The sequence below is a fragment of the Alexandromys fortis genome, unplaced genomic scaffold (assembly GCF_014885135.2).
Source record: "Alexandromys fortis isolate MF-2015 unplaced genomic scaffold, M_Fortis_MF-2015_v1.1 scaffold_21, whole genome shotgun sequence".
NCBI classification, from domain to species: Eukaryota; Metazoa; Chordata; class Mammalia; order Rodentia; family Cricetidae; genus Alexandromys; species Alexandromys fortis.
Window position 1 is genome coordinate 12571932 of NW_026067905.1, and position 23952 is coordinate 12595883.

Here is a 23952-nt window from a genome sequence, read left to right on the forward strand (position 1 = left end):
GAGAGAGAGAGAGAAATATAGAGAGAGAGAGAGAGAGAGAGAGAGAGAGAGAGAGAGAGCGCTTCACTTTAGACGAGGCTGGCGTTGAACTCAAAGAGATTCACCTGTCTCCGCCTCCCGGTACTGAGACTACAGTTGTGCACCATCACACTTGGCCCACATTGAATTCCTAGTATGTGCAAGGCACTATTCTAAATGCTTTGCAATAGTAACTGATAAACTACTGGGTACTCTTATAATTCTTATTTTACAAATGCTGAGCCCAATATATAACTTGCCCTGGGTCACACAGGAAATAAACAGTCAGGGATCCAGGGCTCCCACCTGGATCACAATGCCAAAGAGAATGCTGAGAATCAAGTCCTTAATCCTAGCACTTGTGAGGCAGAGGCAGGTGGATCTCTGAGAGTTCAAAGCCAGCCTGGTCTACAAATCAAGTTCCAAGGCAGCCAGGACTATTACACAGAGAAACCCTGTCTTGGGGGTTCAAGTTCATGAAGGACTCACATTCAACATTCACAAGGCCCTCAGAATGCAACAGGTACTCAAAAGCACTCGTACTCACTAAATAAACAGAACTCACCATGAACTCACCGCCTACTCCCATTGCTGCTAATCCACTAACTTTAAGGCCAAGTTCCCAGCATTATATTTCATACCTGAGTTTATTGATAAAATCTATAAACTACAGCCAATCAACTAAACTGATGAAACTTTCTGCCAGAGTTCCCATAATCCAGTCTCTTTCAATTAAAGGTTTTGTTCCTATTACTTCTCAGAATAATCAAGTTACAAACTTAAAGGGCAGCTCTTTCAGACAAACTCAAAGATGGCAGCTGGGTGCTCACTTCCATAATACCAGCATCTGAGTATGAGTGAGTAGGGCTGCAAGTCCGACGGTGGCCTCCACTACACAAAGACCCTACACATGTGCATGCTGGCACACCTCTTTAATGCCATCACTCAAGAGGCAGAAGCAGGCCAATCTCTGTGAGTCTGAAGGGCACCCTGTTATACGTAGTGAGTTCCAGGCCAGCCAAGGTTGCCCAGTTAGGCTCTTTATCACAAAAAGAAAAAAAAAAATTCCAATTTTGCTCTAGTGTCTCCTGACTATTTCATCCACGACTTCCCACTGTCTAGCTGTCTTCTACCCTAGTCTGCTCTTTCCAGCTCCACAGGCCCAAATCAAGTGTGGCCTTCAAAACCCTCTTTGTCCATTATTCACAACTTCTTCCTTCTTACAGGCCAAAGAAGGACACTGCCCACTGGGCCACACTTAACACAGTAACCCCATAAAGCAAAGCCATATGCATTTCTTCCTGAAAGCAGCTAACCCTGTTCCCAATGTTTCAGTATGTCAATAAACACTTTATGAATAGCCCCTGCATAGAAACTCACAAGCACATCTTTAATAGTGAGCACATAAAACTTAAAACTCAGATGACCCCAAATCACCTACCTCCTCCATTAAGAAACAACTCTGGAGCTGGACTGATGCCTCAATAGTTAAGAGCACCCACTGCTCTTGCAGAGGAGCTGGGCTCAATCACCAGCACCCACATCCAGTTCAGCTCACCAACCATCCAGTTCAGGAGAAGACCTGATGCCTTCCTTCTGGCTTCTCTGGGCATCAGGTATGCATGCATATAGCATATGGCACACAGACACACATGCAGCAAAACACCCAAACATATAAAAATTTTAACCGGTTTTTAAAAATTAAAAAAGGAAAAGGAAACAAAGGAGTCCAAATGCAGAACTCAGACATAACATGACCAACAGCTACAAACCGCTGGGACCTCTTTTTGGCACGCTACCATCTATTGTCACCCCCCTTCCTCGTGACTAGTTTGCACTTCTTAACCTTCCCTCTCCCCAAACTATGTGGTGTGGGACAGTGTTTATCCTTTACTTTGCTTCTACATGTATTCTCAGTGAAACTCTACTTTGCTACTTCTCAACCAGTTTCTACCAACCAGTCCTTTCTCTAGAAGTCACATCTACAAGAGCAGCCTCTTGAGGGTCTTAGGATATCTTCTGCCTTTCCCCCCTTCTCTAGTCTGCCCTCTCTAGGAAAGGTCTCTGAAAAAGGGTCGACAACACTACAAGGAACAAAAGAATCCACTTGGCCTCAGGGGAAAAAAAAATAATAATACTTTTTTTTTTTTTTTTTTGCTTCTGCTGAGGCTTGAACTCAGGGCCTCGGTCAAGTTGTGTGCAGTGTTTTACAGAACTCTATACTCAATTTTTCCCACTGCACTCTTTCTTATACTCATTTCTGTTTGTTAACTACATTATTAGAGCATATAATAAAGACACACAAATTAATAAGAGTATGTGCCCAAAATCTGTATCTACTAAGAGTTTAGAGACACTGGACCAACAGAACGGCTCAGTAAAGGCACTTGCCTCCCAGCCTGATGATGAAGGAGTTCAATACCTGGAACCCACATGGTGGAAGGAGAGAAGGGATTCCCCGAATTGTCTTCTGAGCTCTGCATGTACGCGCCCGCACACATACACTCACACACAAAATAAATGTAATTTTAAATAATCTAAGACAGCTCTTCTGAGGACGCTATGAGACGGCGCAAGTTCTATACGACCTAGAGCACCTATGCATATATGTACACGCAACTGCGGCTCAAAGAAAACTCACATTCCTTTCCCCAATCATACCCACCCATCTACAGCCCTGCCAGCCATCTCAGAATCCTGGGTCCTACTCAGACACACAGAACAGGGTGGTTTGGCAAAGCCCTTCATTTTTAGTTTAGGGAAAATACTCTATTGAAAGTAAAGAGATGCTAAAGAGGGTTCACAGCTCACCATTCTGACACTGCTCAGTGCCTGATTAATAAAACACACACCGAATATGCCACGACCTCAAGATGCAGTACCTATTTCCCAATTCCTCAGGGCACGACTCGTTCCCGTCGTTAACAACCGGTTTATCCTCCCACCTCCAGAACTTGAGTTCATACCTGCCTTCATTCTTCCCTCCCTAGGGACACCATCCCTCGTTCCACACTCGCCCCGTCCAGTCCCAGGACAGCAGACAGTCTAGCCTAGGTCCCTAAGACCCCTGCTTGCTCTCTCTGCCGCCGCCGCCCCCAGACGCTGCCAGCCAGGCTGGAGAGCCGAGCCGAGCCGGGCGGGGGGAGGGGTGTGCCTCGCCTCCCGTGACTGGCCCAGATGGCAGCAGATTCCGCCCCCACTCGCGGGCACCCCTCCAGCCCTGGCCCCCCGAGGGCTGCCCGTCCGCCTCGCACTTCGCCCCGACCCCACCCCATCTCCGGCCCCCCCTCACGCCCTCCGCCGGCTCCGGACACACTCACCGTGCTGGGTGAAGACGTTGAAGCCGGTGTCTGCGGTACGCCCCGCCGGGTCCCGCCTGCGGCCCGAGGGCCTGGCTGCGCTGCTGCCCCGGATCCCGCGCGGCTGCGGCTGCTGGAGCCCGGGAGCCTCCCCGACGCGGCCCACCTGCTGCCCCATCCCGCCGCTCGCGTACTCCCGCGCCCCCGCGCCGACCCCTGCTCACATTCCTCCTCTGCTCCGACCTCAGAGCTCCTGGCGCCGCTCCGGCCTCTCCAGCCCAAGCCCAGGCCCCCCGGGCCCTAGTCGCCGGCGGCTTCACACGAGGACTCCTTACAGCCGCCGCCGCGCTGCCTCCCAGCGACTCACAGACTCTCCTTCTCCCTCCCCCTCCGGCGGCTCCGCACCCCAGCCGCCGCCGCCATCTTTAAACCACCGAGCACAGGGCGAGCGTGGGACAGAGCGTCTCCCGCCCCCTCTCGCCAGGCACCTCCGCTACTCGGAGGGCGGAGCTCCTGGTGGCCCCGCCCCGCGCCGCGCCCCGCTGGGTAGAAGCTAGGGCCCACCGCTCCTCCGAAGCTCTCGGGGGCCCTCGGGTGCTTCGTTGCGCCCGGCGTCCGGGTCCGAATCCGCCGATGCGGACGATCGCCCACGTCCGGTTCCACACACCAACTCCCTTGGGGGTGTATGAATCCCCAGTCTTTCCTGACCCACCTCCACCTGTCAAGTCAGAGGAGGTTGAGAACCCACCACGTGCACAGCTCAGCAGCAAGCAGCTGAGGCTCGTGAATCCCGGTGCTTCGTGCTTCGCTGCCATTCAAATGAGGAGCGCTTCACACAGTTAGCAGCAGGCCTAGAGTGAAGTTTCAAATGGGTACAAAATTCCTGGGCAGGGTTAGCTTAATTTTAATTTGGCGGATTATTTCTTGATGTCAAATTGCATTCGCCTAGGTTGGGTGCACTTTGCGGTGTTATTGGCAAAGCAGTTATAGCCCAAACTCCTTGTATGACATGGATAGCTCTTGAACTCTTCTGCCATCTGCCTAACCGCTTGTGTTTGTTTGCTTTAAACGCTCAACAGTAAAACTAATCTCCACACAGACGTGTTTTCCTCACTGTGCACGAGGTCAGGCCCTCCTTTGTTGACAAGGAAAAAAATAATCGCTTTGACCTCGTTTCTGAGTCAGAACTTACTCATCTTTAGCTTCTGGTGTCTAAATAGTGACCGGGGCAGAAGAGAAATGGTTTCTATTGACATAAACCCTGTGTGTAATGGTCTCGCCATCCCGCCCCACTGTGCGTTCTGTCATTTAATGTTGAGCCAGTTGTTGCTTTTTTTAATCCTGGAAGACTCGATGATGCTTATTTCCTGCTATTCCCTGGACTTCCTTGTTAGTTTTGTTTTGGAAAGGCTTTGTTTCTGGACATAACACTTGAAATTTTGCATGAGGACCGGAGCCATTGGGAAGAGTGGGGAAGACCACCACAGGAAGAGTTGGCCAAATAGGTGCAGTTCTACCCTACATCTCTTTTGTAGAACCGTACGAGACCACAGTTGTGTGTTGGTGAGACTCAAACTCAGGGCCTGGCGCTCTAGGCAAGGGTGCTACCACTGAACAACACACCCAACCTCCAGCTGATTTTGATACACTCACTATTCTAAGAGCTTTAGGGGCTGGGGAAGGATGGGTTAGTGTCAGAAACGTACTTTGTACAACAAGCCTGACCACCTGGACTTGGAGCCCCAGAACTCATACAAAAAGCTACTGGCCATAGAAGCCGGATGCACTAGCCCAAGCTCTGTGACCCCAGTTTGTCTACAAGAAGGTGGGAGACAAAGATGGGAGTGTCTCCAGAAACCCACAGGCCAGCTAGCCTGGCATACATGTGCAGTGCTTTAGGGAGCCTGTCTTAAGCAAAGCACATAAGGTAAGACCTGGCAAAGTTGTCTTGTGACCCCCACATGAACACATGCGCACACACGCATGCATGCACATTAAGAATACTATTAAATTATTTCATTGCCACCCAGTGTGCGGCCAGCACTGAATTTAGCTCCCATAGGAAAAGAAGCACTAAACTTTAGCACTGGATACAATTATGAGTTTTCGTTTATATCAAAGATTTCTTATATTTAAAATACTTTTTTTTTCTGGGAATCATGGTGTGCCCTTGCCATTGTAACTAACAGTCCAGAGGCAGGAGGATCACAAGTTCAAGGTCAGAGTAACTGCATTAGTAAGATCCTGTCAAAAAATAAATCACACACACACACACACGCTGTGGTGGATACTTGCTTTCCCATGTGGTATTTCCAACTGCTAAGAGAGCTGAAGCAGGGAGATTGCTTGAGTCCATGAATTTGAATGAGACCAGCCTGTGTGGCATAGCAAAATGTGGTCTCAAAATCGTTTAAGTCACAAAATGGTTGCAGCTATGAAAAAAAAAATTAATTCACAAAGCATAAATATGATCATAGGAATAGAATTTGTTTTACTGTTTAGTTTTTATTTACCCAGGGAATTTCAATTTGGTGACAACAGTTTGGCTTCTCTGCTAATTCATGAATGATGGGCAGTAATTGCTGTGTAGAATGGTGCTGTGGCTAAGGGCAGGGACTCTGAAATTAGAAGGCTTAACCCCAAAACTTGGCTCTGGCAGCACAAGTGGTATGCCTGTAACCCTAGAAACTCTGGAGGTTGAGACTAGAGATGAAGCTAGCCTGGGCTAGATAGTGAAACCTTGCCTAACAACAAGCAAGCAAGAAAAAGGAGGGAGGAGGGAATGAAGGAGAGAGGACCGAGAAAAAGAAAAGACTGTTTGGTGTGTTTTTCCAGCCATGGTGGCTGGCACAGCACTCAGGCAGAGGCAGTCTGTGAGTTCTAGGCCAGCCTGTTCTACATAGTGAGTTTCAAGATAGCCAGAACTACATAAAAAGACCCTGTCTTATAAAAACAAAACCAAAAAAGCCTCGTATAAATATATACTATTAGCACAAAAAAGAATATGAGGCAGAGGAAGAAGAATCAGAAGTTCAAGGCAAACTGCAGGTATGGGAGACCTTGTCTCACACAGCAAAAATCAGTTATACAAAAACAGCAACAAAATGATGCTGAAGAGTCCATTTGCCTATAGAGTCTCCAAACACTAATTCTGTGGTTTCCTTTCTGGATATTTTTAATATAATTTTTGTTACTTGAGTACTTGATATATGTACACAATGTATTTTGATCATATTCCCTCACTTTTCTGCCCTTCAACTCCCCCTGTCCCTGAGTGTGAACAACCAATCTACCAACGGGCATATCTCCAAAGAAAAACTACCCTCCCTCCCCCGCAGCCACCTACTATTAATAATTTCTCAGCTAGAAGCAGGGTCTTATGAGTACCTCTTCTACCCATGCTGGAATTTGACTGGCTCGATCTTATACAGGTCTTGTGGAGATAAGTACAGCGGCTGTGTGTCCAGAAGGACAATGGCCAAGTCATGTCCAGATATGACCAAGGTTAAGAGCAACCCAAATCTGTGGATATAAGTAGGTGGATATTTAGAAGGTGATTTGACAAGCTAACCATTAAGCAAAGCAATAGTTTATAATAGTAATAATCCCCCACTAAGGCCTGTAAACTTCTCAGCCAAGATTAACAGTACCAGGCATGAACTCCCTCCTGTGGAACAGGCCTCAGATCCAAGTTTTTAAAAATCGCTTGAATAGCCCCGTAACAGTTATGCCACTATTGCACCAGTGGGCACACCTTGCCGACAAGTCCGTGTTGTAGTGTTCGGGGTCCAGCAATTGGTCCAGCAACAGAACACTGCTGTCTTACTCTGGTCTACACAGCGCCTTTCAGTGTATGAACACTAGCCTGTGGGGAGGAAGTCTCCCAACCAATCCCAGATTGAATTCTCTACGTCCTGCCACCAAAGTGCAGGGTGTCTTCAGCAATAGGATCATACTACCTAGTTATGGTGGGCGATTAAGAGCAATGGTAGAGCTTGGTGAGTTGGCCCAGCAGGTAAAGGTACTTGCTACCAAGTTTAGTAATCTGAGTTCAATGCCTGGGACACACATGGAAAGAGAGACAACACCTTCAAATTGTCCTCTGACCTCTACATGTGCCCTATGACATGTTCACGCACACAATAAATAAATGATCAAGGGAATATCTTTAAAAAAAAAAACAGCTCCTGGTGAAGAAAGTTAAGGGGGAAATAGGAACAATAACACTTGTCTGTTGTTTAGGGAGTTTCAAAAAGACTTCAAGACCAATAACTTGTAGGGAAGTGTGTCAACACCTGGCACTGAGATTTCCCCTTATTAGCCCATGTCTTGAGAGAAGCATTGTCCACCCATGCAGGGTATTGTGTTCAAACTCCTTATTTTTTATTTATATTTTGGACAGGGTTTCACTATGTAGCCTTGGGTGTCCTGGAATTCACTATGTAGGTCAGGCTGGACTCATACTCACAGAGAGTTTGACCTGTGCCTCCCAAGTGCTGAGATTTAAAGGCAAGCAAACCACTCCTAGCTTCATTATATTTTCTCTTCTCCCCCCACTCTCTTGCCTCCATCACCCCTAAAAGCTTCCAGTTTTCCCCTCCCTCCCCACTTCTTTCATATCATGTGTATTTTATTACCCCTTACCCCCAATAAGGCCTGCTCCTCTCCCCTCTCTCATAGGCTCTTTCTGGCTTCCAGTCTTTCTCTAGTTTTGAGACATGGCCTGTTCTCTATAGCCCAGGCTGACCTCAAACTCAGCTCTCCTCAGCCTCTGCCTCCTAAGCACTATGATTACAGTCCTGCTACCACTGCTGTTTTGTTTGTTGGCTCTGGTTGGCCTGGGAGTCTCCATTCTCCTGCTTCCTCAGTCTCCCAGGTGCTGGGATTTGCAGGTGGGTGCTGCCGTGTCCATCCCTATTGATCCCTAAGATCCTATTTGGATCAATGCAGATATTCTGTGAGGTTAGACTTAGGCCACATCCCTGACCTTGCAATGCTTACTACTCTTCTGTTTCCAGAATGAAAGGAGAGCTTTGAGAATTCAGAATGAAAGGCAGAGAATAGATGAGGAAGGGACTGGTTAGCTAAGTGCCAAAAAATACCTCTCACAGTTCATTCTGCTAATGAGTAGATGCATCACAGTTCCACGGTTAAAACAGTTCCTAGTATCATCTCTACCTGAGCTGAAGGTGGCTGGGAGTTTTAGACAAGAGTTAGAGGTGTGCATAGTCCCGAGTACGGTGTAGAGTGCTCAACTATTATGTGCAAGACCCTGGATATGATCGCAGAGGAGGTGCAGAGGGGCAGGGGGAAGAGAAGAAAGAGAATGAGATGGGGAGGCAGGCATGGTGCACAGTGGCCCAGAGCAGCCTTAGCCGAAAGACTTGCTGCTCAGCACCCTTGCCATCCTCATCACAGCCAGGCGAAAGCAGGAACTGCTGAGCTGTTGGGACCGTTTGGAGTCCTGGCCTCCAGCTGCTCTTCCCTGCTAGAGATCTTTCCTTTCCTTCTGATTTGAGTTATTGAAAGTTGTGTCAAAGTTGTTTACCAGCTCTGCTTCACGAGCACGTGTTACCTTGGCTTTGAGGATCAGAGGATAAGGTTTTCACCTGTTGGCCCACCTGACTATTGGGTATATAAGCCTCCAGTGTGCTATTGAATAAAGGGCTTCTTACCAGTGACTAGAGGTTCGTGTCCCTGTCTGTCTGTCTCTGTGTGAGTCTTTGTGTCTTTCAGCCTCCAGCCCCTTGCCCAAAGCTCGCGAACTGTATGGTAGCACATAGAGCGCAGAGAGGCGTTGTGCGCTGCACTGAGCCATGCTTCCCTGACCTCTCACCTCATGGGTCTAGTTTCCAAGCTCTTGTCATAGTTTTCATAGGAGCTCCCGTGTCCTCCTTTTCTCTACATCTAGATGGACGGACAGTGCTCTCAATGCAAATCACAGCTCTCACTCCAAGAGGAAACCAGTGATGAGTGACTGTGGCCCAGCAACATAGCTTCAGGTTGCCCAAATAACATGTTTAATGTGGAAGTGGTTTCATGAAATCTTCATAGTTACAGAACACAGAAAATCACGGTTCAAGGTACTTTAGAAGTATGTTGACAGAAGCATCATGTAGGCAGGCTGTAGGAAAGTGGAAAAGTCTCGGCTATAGGTTTCAGATGCTGACTGATGATGATCTTAGCTGGAGGGGGGCAGATGACACGTGGGAAAGGGGTAGGACACAAAACTGTAGTCAGCTAAATTAGTACATTCCAAAGGTTTTGCCTGATGACGACACAGAGATGTAAGTCAGGGTACTGGAGAGCTGGCCCGGCATTATAATCATGAAGTTCTAATTGATTAGCCTTGTAAACTCTTTAATGTAGGAGTGATTATTTTCTGGGACTTTAATTCACATTGCTATGTGGGACACTGTTACTGTAGGCTCAGGTGATTTTCTCTGCTGGATTTTGCTACTACTTTACTTCCTCCTGCCCTGCCCCCACCCAGGTCCTTAGCGTTAGCCCCCACCAGTTCACTAAACACGAACTCTCTGTGGCTCAGTGTGTAAGGGCACTTGTTGCCAAGTCTTAAGACCAAGTTCAATATCCAGGACTCAGATGATAAAAGAAGACAACCAACTCCCAAAAGTTGTCCTCTGACCTCCACACATGCACACACACACACACGCACACACACACAAATATAAACCCATTAAACCCTGCAGTGGTGGCATATACCTTTACTCTCAGCACTGGGGAGGCAGAGGCAGGTGGATCTCTGAGTTTGAAGCCAACCTGGTCTACAGAGTGAATTCCAGGACAGCCAGGGCTACACAGAGAAACCCTGTCTCAAAGAAAAATAAATAAATAAACTTTATTTCTCAGGCTTAGGCTATACTCTTTCTCCCCTTTGTTATATAAAAAGTCTAAAATTTCATAATCCATTTCAAAGTTATTTAGACTCCTTGGGTTATAGTCACCTAGCAGTCTTCAGGCCCTACTCCTCCCGCCTCTCCCTCGCCTACAGCAGGCACTCATGCTTTACCGAGCCAACCTAATTCTGGCATGTCTCCTCTGTACTATGACCTTGTAATAATCGTATTCTCCCAGTGTGGTCCTGAGTGCCCTTTCCCCTTTTAGTACTCAAAAGACTACACAGATCCTGCCTCCACCATTAGAGACCCTCAAAAATCAACAGAGACCTAAGGGTTTCCTGGGAAATAAAACTGCTAGTGATTCCTTGCCTATAAAATTAACTTGCTTTCATCTGCATCTCAAATATGATTAATTTCTTATTTGAGAACGTCATATATAAATATTATGTGTTTTGGTCAAATCCATCCCCCATTATGTTTAATATTTGGCCTACAGCTCAGTGTCATAGGGTTGCAGACAGTATTGGAGATCGTCTCAGTTAGTCTGGAAACTCTCCTGTAGTAATTCCAGTGAGGAAATCCATTTATTTTGAAGGGCTATGGTTATCTAATGTTGTCCCTGATAAAATGAAGCATTGGGCAGTGGTGGTACACGCCTTTAATCCCAGCACTCGGGAGGCAGAGGCAGGTGGATCTCTGTGAGTCTGAGGCCAGCCTGGTCTACAAGAGCTAGTTCCAGGACAGGCCCCAACCCCTTTCTCAAAAAACCAAAAATAAAAAAATAAAATAAATAAAAATAAAAAAGCATACTCACTCGAGGTCTGGTAGAGGGGGCTTGCCTGGTGTGGTCAAAGCCCTGGCTTCGATCCCTTATATCTCATACACCAAGTGCTGCATGCACCTGTAATCCCAGCACCAAGGAGGGAGAGGCAGGAAAATGGGAGTTTAAGGTCATCCTCTGCTATATCATGATTCAGGATGAGCATGGACTCTACAGAGGAGAAGAGAGCCCACTTGCAACTTCTACTTATTCACTCCTGGTCCTGGTGCTACCCTCCGGCTGCACAGAGCAAATCTTGGTCTTTCTTCTACATGACAGTCCTTGAAAGACTGGGACACTGTCTCCAATCTCCCGATCTCTTTTTCATTGGTTCCACGCATATGCTAGCATGTTTAGCTGTTTATGATATGTTTTGTGTGTGTTACTTCTTTTAAAAAAATAACATTTTTCTTTTTCACTCTCGTTTATGTATGAGTGTGTGTGTGTGTGTGTGTGTGTGTGTGTGTGTGTGTGCATGAGTATGGGTGCCCTGGGATCCCGGAAGAGAGCTTCAGATGCCTCGAAGCTGGAATTACAGGCAGGTGTGAGCCACCCGAGGTGGGTACTGGGAAATGAACTCCTGTCCCGTGGAAAAGTAGTTTGCAGTCTTACCTGCTGAGCTGTCTCTCCAGCCCTCTGCTTATATTCATCCACCGGTTCTGAAAACATTTGTGTGGACAAATGGAAAGGGAGAAACGCTGTTATCATAAGTACAGTATTTCTCCGAGGCTGTCTTCGCATGCAGTCCTTGCGACTTTAACTTTGCTTCCTCTGCATGGTTGTATTGAATCTTTAATGGCCTGCAGAATGCCAAACGCAGTCTGCTTCTAGATCAATACTTTATAAAAGTTGTTTTGACAATAACAAGGGGGAAGCAGAGAAGGAAGGAGATGAAGAATTCTATCTGGCTGGGAGAGAATCAGTCATTCTCTTTGAAGGTGGAAAGATGGAGTGAGTGACCTCCTGTTGTTTCATTTAGCCCCAAGAGTCTATCATTCAATATTTCTCTGATTAAAAAACCTTATAAATTATTAAGGGACTGTTTCAAACAATTGGCAAAGTGCTCCACAGATGTTACCAGTAGCAATGTCTATTCATTTTAAATTAATAAATTAGTACTTGCTTCCCTCTCAATGGTAATAATGAAAGAGCTGACTAACCAATCCATTTTACATGTAACCTATCATCAAGTGCAGTGTAATGGGCTCAGGCCTGGACTGGAATTTATGTGAGGTGGAGTTGTTTCAGTAACCCTTTGTTGCATAACCAACCATCTGTTAAAAGATGGCTTAAAACAACAATGAATCCTTGGGAATGGTACCCATATCTATAACCCCAGAACTTGGGAGGTAGAGATAGGAGGATCAGGAGTTCAAGGCCCTCCCCAGCACAATAGTGAGTTCAAAGCCAGCCTGAACTAAACCATGCAACTTTGCTTTAAAAAAAAAAAAAAAACCCACTAACTTAGTACTTTGTTTTTTCCTGTGGATTGACTAGATAGTTCTGGTATCTAAATTTGGTTATTTCTGCACAATTTTGCTGAAGGGTCAGCTGAGCAGAAAGGGACATGGTGGCCTCATTCATGTATCTGGCAAACAAGGCTGTAGTAATGAGGAGAGAGCCGCGTTCCAGTCGCCTGGCTCCTGGCAGCTCTGCTAGCTTAATCCCCCGAAATAACCACACAGAGATCTGTATTAATTAAATTGCTGCCTGGCCTGTTAGCTCTAGCCTCTTATTGGCTAACTCTCACATCTTGATTCAACCCATTTCTAATGATCTGTATGTTACCACGAGGCCATGGCTTACCGGGAAAGATTCAACATGTCTGACCTGGCAGCTGGCTCCATGGCAGGTCTCTGACCCTGCTTTCTTCCTCCCAGAATTCTGTTCTGTCTACTCCACCCACCAAAGGGCTGCCCTATCAAAAGGCCAAGGCGGCTTCTTTATCCAACCAATGAAATCAACACAAATGCAGAAAGACCTCCTACACTAAAGGCTACTATCAGTTGGACAGTCTGAGCTTTCTTTTCTAAGACTTCTTGCTATGATCCAAATCATGCCCCTCTCTCTATTCAGATATTGAAGTCCTGATCTCTCAGGATTCCACACTGGCTTAGAAGTCACTATATAGCCTAGAATTGACACCAGTACTCTTGCCTTAGTCTTCCTGGTGCTAGAGGCTCTGTCCTGCAGAGCTTGGTGCTGGAAACCTGATTGTAGTGACTTGGTAATAAAGAGATGACTAATACTGAAGAAATGATAGATACACATACAGAAAAGGTGGGAATGGGTGGGCTGAGCTGCTGTGATGGATAACACCTGGAAACTCAGAACATTTATTCTGCACAGCATGAGAAGAGAGGTTAGCTAGTCTCAGTAGGAGATCACTGTAAGGGAGTGGTCTCAGGTTGTGGACATCTGGGATGAGGAAGCTGCAGTTGCTAATTTTTGCACATACTGGTCCATTGTACTTGGACCAGAGGAAGGCTTTGCTAGCCCCCTGAGCCTCACTGGAGGAACCTGTACCGTATAAGACAGGCTGTGCATATGTCAACAATACACATTCACTCATTCACTCAGGATTTTGTCTATTCCCTGTAGCTGGGATTAGACATGTGCCCATTGGGTCACTTTATTATGTCCTGATAAATCCAGCAAATCTGAGTGTCTCTTGTCATCAATAGCATCATTTGTAAAATCAAGATGTAGCCATCCCATTTCACATTGGTACCCAAGATGCAGAATTCATAGAGATCTCAAAAACAAACAAACACACTAACCCTTGTCTGGAGAGATGGCCCAGTGATTAAGAATACTGGCTGCTTTTTTAGTGATGTGAGATTCCCCTCTGTTTGCTGTGAATACCATTGGCTAATAAAGAAATTAGCTTGGCCTGATAAGACAGAGTAGAGCTAGGTGGGGGAAACTAAACTGAATGCTGGGAGAAAGAAGGTGGAGTTGAAGAGAGTCATGTAACCCCACCAGAGACCAACGCGCCCGATGGAACTTTGCCCAGCAAGCCACAGCCACGTGGCAATACACAGATTAATGGAGATGGGTTAGTTTAGGATATGAGTTAGCCAGAAATACATTTAAGCTATTGACTGAACAGTAATTCAAATAATATAGTTTCTGAGTGATTATTTTGGGAGTCTGGGTGGCTGGGAAATGAACAAATGGTCTCGTACAACACCCAAGCTTGGTTCCCAGCACTGATCTGGTGACCCCCAATTACCCATATATCCCATATCATTTATGGGATCTAGCATCTCCTGACATCCAAGGATGACGCACATATACATACATACAGGCAAAGCATATATATATATATATGTTATATATATACATAACATAAAAATTAATAAATCCTTTAAAAATAGAGGCTGAAGGCAGCACTATTTTTTGTGTCAGTTGAACCCAACATAAATGATGTCCCTTCTGTCATGGCTGCCTGCAACCCTCTCATTCCCCCGTTGTCTCAGGTTGAAGTTTCCACCTCAGTTAGCAGTCTCTTGTTGTTGCATTACTGTGAGGCATGTAGTTTTTTAATTTCATTTTACATTCCAACCACAGTTCTCCCTCCTCCCGCCTCCCACCTACCCCAGTCTACCTCCTATCCATTCTTCCCAAAGAGTAAGGGCTCTGATGGGGAATCGATAAAGTGTGGCACAGTAAGTCGGACCAAGCCCTTCCCCTTTGCATTAAGGCTGAGCACAGCATCCCACCATAGGGAATGGGCTCCAACAAACTAGCTCATGCACCAGGGATAGATCTTGGTCCTACTGCCAGGGACCCCTCAGACAGTCCAAGATTTCACCACTGTCTCCCACATATGGAGGGCCTAGTTCAGTCTCATGGAGGTTCCACAGATGTCGGTCTAGAGTTCATAATTTTCCATGAGCTTGGTTCAGCTGTCTCTGTAGACTTCTCCATCATGATCTTGACCTCCCTTGCTCATATCCCTCCTCCCTCTCTTTGACTGGATCCCCAGAGCTCAGCCTGGTGCTCGGTTGTGGCTCTCTGCATCTGGTTCCACCAGTTATTGGATGAAGGCTCCCTTGGTTTGCTCTGTGCAGTGGCTGTCTGTTGAGACATGTAATTTAAGGACAACTTTTAACAAACCGCCTTTGACTTTGCCTGGAGATTAACCATTGCATTTGTATGAGTATATTGCTAGCTTAATTTTTAATGTTGTGGCCATCCGTGTTAAGCTAATGACAGAAGAACCCATACAGGTTAAAACGTGAATAACCAAAACAGAGTGTACTGCACAACTTGTAGTAAAAAATTTGGCATCAGAGGGCAAAAGCAGTGACAACAAGAATGACTTTCAACTTGGGCATGGTAGCTGAGGCAGGAGAATCACCACAGATGCAAAATAGTTTGAGCTATTAAATATTCTCATCTGTTCCATGCCCCCAGTGCCCAGAGTGAAATAGCCGCTGCTCCATTACTGTGGGGCATGCCGTGTGAAGGGGCACACATTTATGTATATCGCCACGTTCATTCCCTGGTTAGTCTGTGACACTGAGCGAAATTAGGGCTCCCACTTGAGAAGTTTTGTTAGCTAACGAAAAGGGAAATTTTAGCCAGGTGTGGTGGTATAGACCTTTAATCCCAGTGGTAGGGAGGAAGAGACAGATAGATCTCTTTGAGTTTGAGGCCAGCCTGTTCTACACAGTGAGTTATAGGCCAGCCAAGGTTGTTACATAGACATCTTGTCTTTAAAAAGAAATTTTAAAAAAGGGAATTTCTGACAGATGGATTGATCTCTTACCGTACAGAGCTGAAACTGACAAATGCTACTGACAACCATGCTTTCCATGGTCTGCCACACAGCGCCTTTAGTCACAGGAACAACAACAAAATGTTCTTCCTGGCTTCCAAAGACCTTAGGCTAGAAAAAGAAAAAGGTTAAAATAGTTTTCATGATTTGGGTGAACAGTTTAATGAAGAGGAAGAACATATAAAATAAGGTTATATTTTGCCCCAAACCAAAACAGACTTTACCTGCATTTTCAACAGACAGTATGAATACAAATGTTGGCAAATTCCATTGTCTGTAAACTGCTTTGTGGGGACAAAGGAAGTTAGGTTATGACACAGTCTTGTATAGCCCAGGCTGACCGGAAAACTCCTTAGGAGTCCAACAGACCTTGAACTCTTCATCCTCCTGCCTCCATCCCCAGTGCTAGGGTTATCAGAATGCATCATTACACCCAGTTTCTGTAAACTTCTTACCCCCCAACGAAGGCTTCCTACCTGCTTCGTGCCTTGCACTGTATGTCTCCTACATAACACTGTGTGATTTTTGAGACAGGGTTTTGCTCTGTAGCCCTTGGCTGGCCTTGAACTTGACTGCAGACTTACCCCCCAGGGATTGGTTTACACATCTGTGCTTTCAGGCTCCGCTCAACAGTGCTCTTTAAAAAACTGTCACTGGTCAGGCAGAGACAGGCAGACCTCTGTAAGTTCGAGGCCAGCCTGGTCTACAGAGCAAGTTCCAGGATTGGTAGGGAAACCTAGGGAAACTCTGTCTCGAAAAAAAATAAAAGTTTAAAATTAATCCAATGAGTAGAGAGCACTTTCGAAGAGAACTTAATTTTATAAAATATAATTTCTAAAAATGTGTATCATAATCCTAATTAAAGTCCATTTAGTATCAAATACCTGTTTTCATATTTATGCTAAATTATGACATGTATATAACTGCATTCCATTTTGATGTTCCAAAATGTCAGTGTGGCATTGGCCATTCAGCACTACCCTTTCTCAGGCTCTTTGTTCAGGTGCTGTGTCGGGGACTCGGGTTACAGCTAAGGCAGAGTTGTTATCTCTCCCAGAAAACTGTAGTCTTGGGAAGATAGCAGCTGAAAAACAAAACAAAACACACACACACAAAAAACCCTGATAATTACACTAGACTGAACTAAATGCTGAGGCACAGGAAATGACCTAGGAGCAAAGAAGTAGGGCAGGAAGGCTTCCCCCAGCAGGCGACCCAGAGGACAAGAAGGAGTTAGTTTGGGAAGCTGGGGTGGGGGAAGGGAGGAAGGCCATCCTTTCAGCCCAAGGCCAACCAGAGAGAGCATAGCATCAGAAGGGAAGTTTTCCATTACAGTTTAGCATCACCAAGTGTTTGTGTTTGCTGTGCACAGCAGAAGTGGTGCAAATGAGATGGCAAGGCATAAAACATTAAATTTCAGCACAAGCAAAACAGCACAAGGGTGGTCACGTTTGTTGCAGATTCAGATTTTCAGCTTTGTTGTTGTTTTGATACAAGGTTGTTGCAAGTAGAGGGCCCGCTGGTTCGTCCTGGCCACCTGGCTAGCTTAGCCCCTAAATAACCACACAGAAACTGTGTTAATTAAATCACTGCTTGGCCCATTAGCTCTAACTTCTTATTGGCTAATTCTTACATCTTAATTTAATCCATTTCTATTAATCTGTATATCACCACGTGGCAGTGGCTTACCAGGTAAAATTCCCAGCATCTGTTTCTGGTGGATCCACGGCATCTTTCCCTGACTCTGCTTTCTTCCTCCCAGCATTCCCAATTAATTTTCCTCGCCTACCTAATTCTGCCCTATCAACAGGCCCAAAGCAGATTCTTTATTAACCAAGGAAAGCAACACAAAGACAGAAGGACCTCCTACACCACAAGGTCCCATTGAGTAGTTCAAGGGAAGATTCCTCTGCCTCAGCCTCCTCCCCAGTGTTGGGCTGGTTTTGTTTTGAGACAGGGTCTCACTGTGTATCCCTGGCTAGCATGGACTCAAGGATCTGCCTGCCTCTTAGTGCCAGGAACAAAGGAATGTGACACTAAAACCTGTCTTGCTTTTTAGTGGTTAACCTACTACGGCAGTGGTTCTCAACCTTCCTAATAATAATAATGATTATTATTAATTGTTTTTGGTTTTTTGAGACAGGGTTTCTCTGTAGTTTTGGAGCCTGGAACTCACTCTGTAAACCAGAGATCTGCCTGTTTCTGCCTCCAAAGTTCTGGGATTAAAGGTGTGCACCACTACTACCCAACTCACAAAATTTGTTTTGTTGTTACTTCATAACTGTAACTTTGCTACTGTCATGAATCGCTGTAAATATCTGTGTTTTACAACGGTTCTTGATGACCCTGTGAAAGGGTTGTTTGGCTCCCAAAGGAGTTGCAACCCACAAGTTGAGAACTGCTGTGCTATGGCCTGGCACATGCTAAGCCAGCATCCTACCATGGAGCTATATCTTAGTCCTCCTTTTTTCCATCTCCTTTCATTTGAAATAGCGTCTCCCCAATTGCTCAGTCTGGTCTTAAGCTGGCTCTGTAGCCCAGACAGGGTTTGAACCTATGATCTTCCTTCCTCAGCTACTCAGTACAGGGATTATAGGCCTGTACCACCAGGCTCAGATTTTGATCATGTTTTAAGCAACCCTGCTCAATGCATTTCAACTGGTTTTTTTTTTAATTTTTTTATTTTATTTTTTAATTTTTTTTGTTTTTTGTTTTTTTTGTTTTTTGTTTTTCGAGACAGGGTTTCTCTGTAGCTACGGAGCCTGTCCTGGAACTAGCTCTTATAGACCAGGCTGGCCTTGAACTCACAAAGATCCACCTGTCTCTGCCTCCTGAGTGCTTGGATTAAAGGAACTTTTTTTTTTTTAATTTTAAGAAAAAAATTGGCTCTTGAGTACTTTCTCATTCATGTGAGTCACTGGTGCCTTGCATAACACCTCCGATCTTTATTAAAGCTTTGCTTGCTTTTTATTTGTATTTTTTGTTTTTAAAATAATTTTATTTATTTATGATGTTTTACATACCAATCCCAGATAACCTTCCCTACTCTCCTCTTGCTCCTCCTATTGCCCCCCACCTCCCTATTCACTTCACAGAGAGGGTAACGCCTCCCCTGAAAAGTCAACTAAGTCTGTCCCATCACCTCCTCGAGGCAAGACTAAGCCTGACCCCCACCCTCTCCTGCCTAGACTGAGCATGGTATCTCTCCACAGAGAATGAGCTCCACACAGTCAGTTCATGCATTAGTTAGATCCTGGCCCCAATGTCAGTGGCCCCATATACTGCCCAAGTCACATCATAGTCACCTGTATTTAGGGGGCCTAGTTTCGTCCTGTGCAGGTTCCCCAGTTGTCAGTCCAGGGTCAGTGAGCTCCCACTAACTCGGGCCTTCTGTTTCTGTGGAATTCCCCATCATGGTCTTGACCCTTATGTTTATATTATCGCTCCTCCCTCACTTCAATTGTATTCCCAGAGCTCAGCCCAGCGGTTAGTTGTGGATCTCTGCATCTGCTTCCATCTGTTTCTGGAAGAGAGTTCTAGCTTCTCTTGGATTGTGGACTGTAGGCTGGTTATCCTTTGTTTTATGTCTGGTATCCACTTACGAGTGAGTACATACTATATTTGTCTTTCTGGGTCTGGGTTACCTTACTCAGGATGTTTTTTTCTAGTTCCATTCATTTGCCTGCATATTTCAAGATTTTTTTTTCTGCTGTGTAGTATTCCATTGTGTAAATGCACCACATTTTCTTTATCCATTCTTCAATTGAGAGGCAGTTAGATTGTTTCCAGGTTCTGACTTTTACACATAATGTTGGTATGAACATAGTTGAGCACATGTCTTTGTGGTGTGAGTGTGCATCCTTTGGGTATATACCCAAAAGTGGTATTGCTGAGTCTTGATGTAGATTGATTTCTAATTTTCTGAGAAATCGCCATACTGATTTCCACAGCAGCTATACAGGCCTCTCACCAGCAATGGAGGAGCATTCCCCTTACCTCACATACTCTCCAGCATAAGCTGTCATCAGTGTTTATGATCTTGGTCATTCTGACAGGTATATGATGGAATCACAGAGTTGTTTTGATTTGCATTTCCCTGATGACTAAGGATGTTGAGCATTTAAGTGTCTTTCAGCCATTTGAGATTCTTCTGTTGAGATTTCTCTATTTAAATCTGTACCCCATTTTTAAATTTTATTATTTGATAGTTTGATGTCTAGTTTCTTGAGTCCTCTTATATTTTAGAGATCAGTCCTCTGTACAATGTGGGGTTGGTGTAGATCTTTTCCCATTCTGTAGGCAGCGGTTTTGTCTCGTTGACCATGTCCATGTCCTTTGTTTTACTAAAGCTTCTCAGTTTCAGGAGGTCCCATTTATTAATTGTTGCTCTCAGTGTCTGTGTTACTGGTGTTGTATTTATAAACTGGTCTCCTGTGCTAATGCATTCAAGTGTATGTCCCACTTTCTCTTCTATGAGGGTCAATGTAGTTGGTTTTATGTTGGGGTATTTAATCCATTTGGACGTGAGTTTTGTGCATGGTGACAGATATGGATATATTTTCATTCTTCTACATATCAACATCCAGTCATACCAGCACAATTTGCTGAAGATGCTTTCTTTTTTCCATTTTATATTTTTAGCTTCTTTATCAAAAATCAGGTGTTCATATATGTATGGGTTAATATCAGAGTCTTGATTTGATTCCATTGATCCACCTGTCTGTTTTTATGCCAAAACCAAGCTGTTTTCATTGCTATAACTCTACAACAGAGCTTGAAGCCAGGGATGGTGATGCCTCCAGATGTTCTTTTATTGTACAAGGGTTGTTTTGTCTAACCTGGGTTTTTTGTTTCTCCATATGAAATTTAGTATTGTTCTTTTGAGGTCTGTGAAGAATTGTGCTGGGGTTTTGATGGGTATTGCATTGAATCTGTAAATTACTTTTGAGAAGATTGCCATTTTTACTATGTTAATTCTACCTACCCAAGAGCATGGGAGATCTTTTCATTTTCTGGTGTCTTCTTCAGTTTTGTTCTTCAAAGACTAAAAGTTCTGGTCATACTGTCTTTCACTTGTTTGGTTAGTTACCCAAGTTATTTTATGTTGTTTGTGCCTATTGTGAAGGGTGATGTTCCTCTGATTTCTTTCTCAGCCTGTTTATCATCTGTGTAAAGGAGGGATACTGATTTTTTAGTTAATCTTGTATCCTGCTACATTACTGAAGGTGTTTATGAGTTGTAGAAGTTCCTTGGTAGAGTTTTCGAGGTCACTTATGTAAACTATCATATCAGTAGCAAATAGTAAGAGTTTGACTTCTTCTTTTCTGATTTGTATCCACTTGATCTCCTTTTGTTGCCTTATTGCACTAGCTAAGACATTGAATAGATATGGAGAGAGTGAACAGCCTTGTCTTGTTCCTGATCTTAGTGGAATTGCTTTGAGTTTCTCTCCATTAAATTTGATGTTGGCTGTTAGCTTGCTGTATATTGCATCTAATGAGATGATCATGTGGTTTTTTTTCTTTCAGTTTGTCTATATTGTGGAATACATTGACAGATTTTCATATGTTGAACCATTCTTGCATTTCTGGGATGAAGCCGACTTGATCATAGTGGATGATGTTTCTGATGTGTTCTTGGATTTGGTTTGCCAGTATTTTATTGAATATTTTTGCACCAATGTTCATGAGGGCAATTGGTCTGTAATTATTTTCCTTAGTAGTGTCTTTGTGTGGTTTGGGTATCTGGGTAACTGTAGCTTTGTAAAAAAAAAAAGTTTGGCAATGCTCCTTCTGTTTCTATTGTGTGGAACAATTTGAGGAGTATTGGTATTAGCTCTACTTTGAAATTTTTGTAGAATTCTATGCTGAAACCCTCTGGTCCTGAGCTTTTTTTTGGTTGGGAGGCTTTGGTGACTGTCTATTTCCTTATGGGTTAGAAATCTATTTAATTTGTTTATCTGGTCTTGATTTAATTTTGGTATGTGGTACTTATCCAGAAAATTTTCCTCCTCCTTTAAATTTTCCAGTTTTGCAGAGTGCAGATTTTTGAAGTATAATCTGATGATTCTCTGGATTTCCTCAGTGTCTGTTGTTGTGTCCCCTTTTCATTTCTGATTTTGTTTGTTTTTAATTGTTTTTATTGCACTATATATTTTTATTTGCTCCCCTTCTTTCCTTCCCTCTTCCCTTCTGCCCTCTACTGTGGCCCCCATGCTCAAGAGAACTTATCTTTTTCTCCCTCCTATTTAGATCCATGTATGTCTCTCTTAGGGTCCTCTTTGTTTTCTAGGTTCTCTGTGGTTGTGGACTGTAGGCTGGTTTTTCTTTGCTTTATGTCTAAAAGCCACTTATGAGTGAGTGCATATTATATTCATCTTTCTGGGTCTGGGTTAGCTGACTTAGGATTTTTTTTTCTAGTTCCATTCATTTGCCTGCAAATTTCAAGGTCTCATTTTTTTTTCTGCTGTGTAGTACCCTATTATGTAAATGCACCACATTTTCTTTATCCATTCTTCAATTGAGAGGCAGTTAGGTTGTTTCCAGGTTCTGGCTATTATGAATAATGCTGCTATGAACATAGTTGAACACATGTCCTTGCGGTATGAAGTGGTATTGCTGAGTCTTGAAGTTGATTGATTTCTAATCTTCTGAGAAATCACCGTACTGATTTCCATAGCAGCTATACAGGTTTCTCACCAGCAATGGAGGAACATTCCCCTTACCTCACATCCTCTCCAGCATAAGCTGTCATCAGTGTTGATGATCTTGGTCATTTTGACAGGTGTAAAATAGAATCTTAGAGTTGTTTTGATTTGCATTTCTCTGGTGGCTAAGGATGTTGAGCATTTCTTTAGGTTTCTCAGCCATTTGAGATTCATCTGTTAAAAGTTCTTGTTTAGGTCTGTACCCCATTTTTTATTGGATTATCTGTTCTTTTGATGTCAAGCCTCTTATATTTTGGAGACCAGTCCTCTGTACAATGTGGGGTTGGTGAAGATCTTTTCCCATTCTGTAAGCTGTCGTTTTGTCTTGCTGACCATATCCTTTGCTTTACAAAAGCTTCTCAGTTTCAGGAGGTCCCATTTATTAATTGTTGTTCTCAGTGTCTGTGTTACTGGGATTATATTGAGGAAGTGGTCTCCTGTGCCAGTGCATTCAAAATGTACTTCCCACTTTCTGTTCTGTGAGGTTCAGTGTGGTTGGCTTTATGTTGAGGCCTTTGATCCATTTGGACTTGAGTTTTGTGCATGGTGATAGATATGGATCTATTAGCATTCTTCTACTTATTGATATTTAGTTATGCCAGCACCATTTGTTGAATATGCTTTCTTTTTTCCATTTTATATTTTTAGCTTCTTTGTCAAAAATCAGGTGTTTGTAGGTGTGTGGATTGATATCTGGGTCTTGATTTGATTCCATTGGTCCTCCTGTCTGTTTTTGTGTCAATACCAGGTTGTTTTCATTGGTAACTCCACAGAAGAGCTTGAAGTCAGGGATTGTGATGCCACCAGAAGTTCCTTTTTGTACAGGATTGCTCTGGCTATCCTGGGTTTTTGTTTTTCCACATAAAGTTGAGTGTTGTTCTTTTGAGTTCTGTGAAGAATTGTGCTGGAAATTGCATTGAATCTGTAGATTGTTTTTTGGTATGATTGCCATTTTTACTATGTTAATTCTACCTACCCAAGAGCATGAGAGACTGCTCCATTTTCTGGTGTCTTCTTCAATTTCTTTCTTCAGAGACTTAAAGTTCATGTCATACAGGCCTTTCACTTGTTTGGTTATAGTTACCCCAAGTTATTTTATGCTATTTGCGGCTGTGAAGGGTGATGTTCCTCTGATTTCTTTCTCAGCCTGTTTATCATCTGTGTACAGGAGGACTACTGATTGGTTTGAGTTAATCTTGTATACTGCTACAATACTGAAGGTGTTTATGAGTTGTAGGAGTTCCCTGGTAGAATTTTGGGGGTCACTTAGGTATACTATCATATCATCAGCAAATAGTGAGAGTTTGACTTTTTCCTTTCCAATTTTAACCTTCTGATCTCCTTTTGTTGTCCTATTGTTCTAGCTAGAACTTCAAGTACTATATTGAATAGATATGGAGAGAGTGGACAGCCTTCTTTTGTTCCTGATTTCAGTGGGATCACTTTCAGTTTTTCTCCATTTA

The 23952-nt window shown here is 44.1% G+C and overlaps 1 protein-coding gene across 7 annotated transcripts in view; it reads right to left on the minus strand.

The window, feature by feature from the left end:
- Positions 1 to 3785, minus strand: part of Abl2 (ABL proto-oncogene 2, non-receptor tyrosine kinase) — a 93065-nt gene extending 89280 nt beyond the window's left edge. For 4 of the 7 annotated variants that reach the window (XM_050135323.1, XM_050135321.1, XM_050135318.1 and 1 more), the window contains exon 1: positions 3339 to 3785. In XM_050135323.1, the coding sequence (XP_049991280.1) occupies positions 3339 to 3495 (157 nt within the window). In that variant the 5' untranslated portion in view covers positions 3496 to 3785. The remainder of the gene's footprint in view (positions 1 to 3338) is intronic. The other 3 variants (XM_050135327.1, XM_050135325.1, XM_050135324.1) reach the window with 1 other exon arrangement.
- Between the last annotated feature and the right edge of the window lie 20167 nt (positions 3786 to 23952).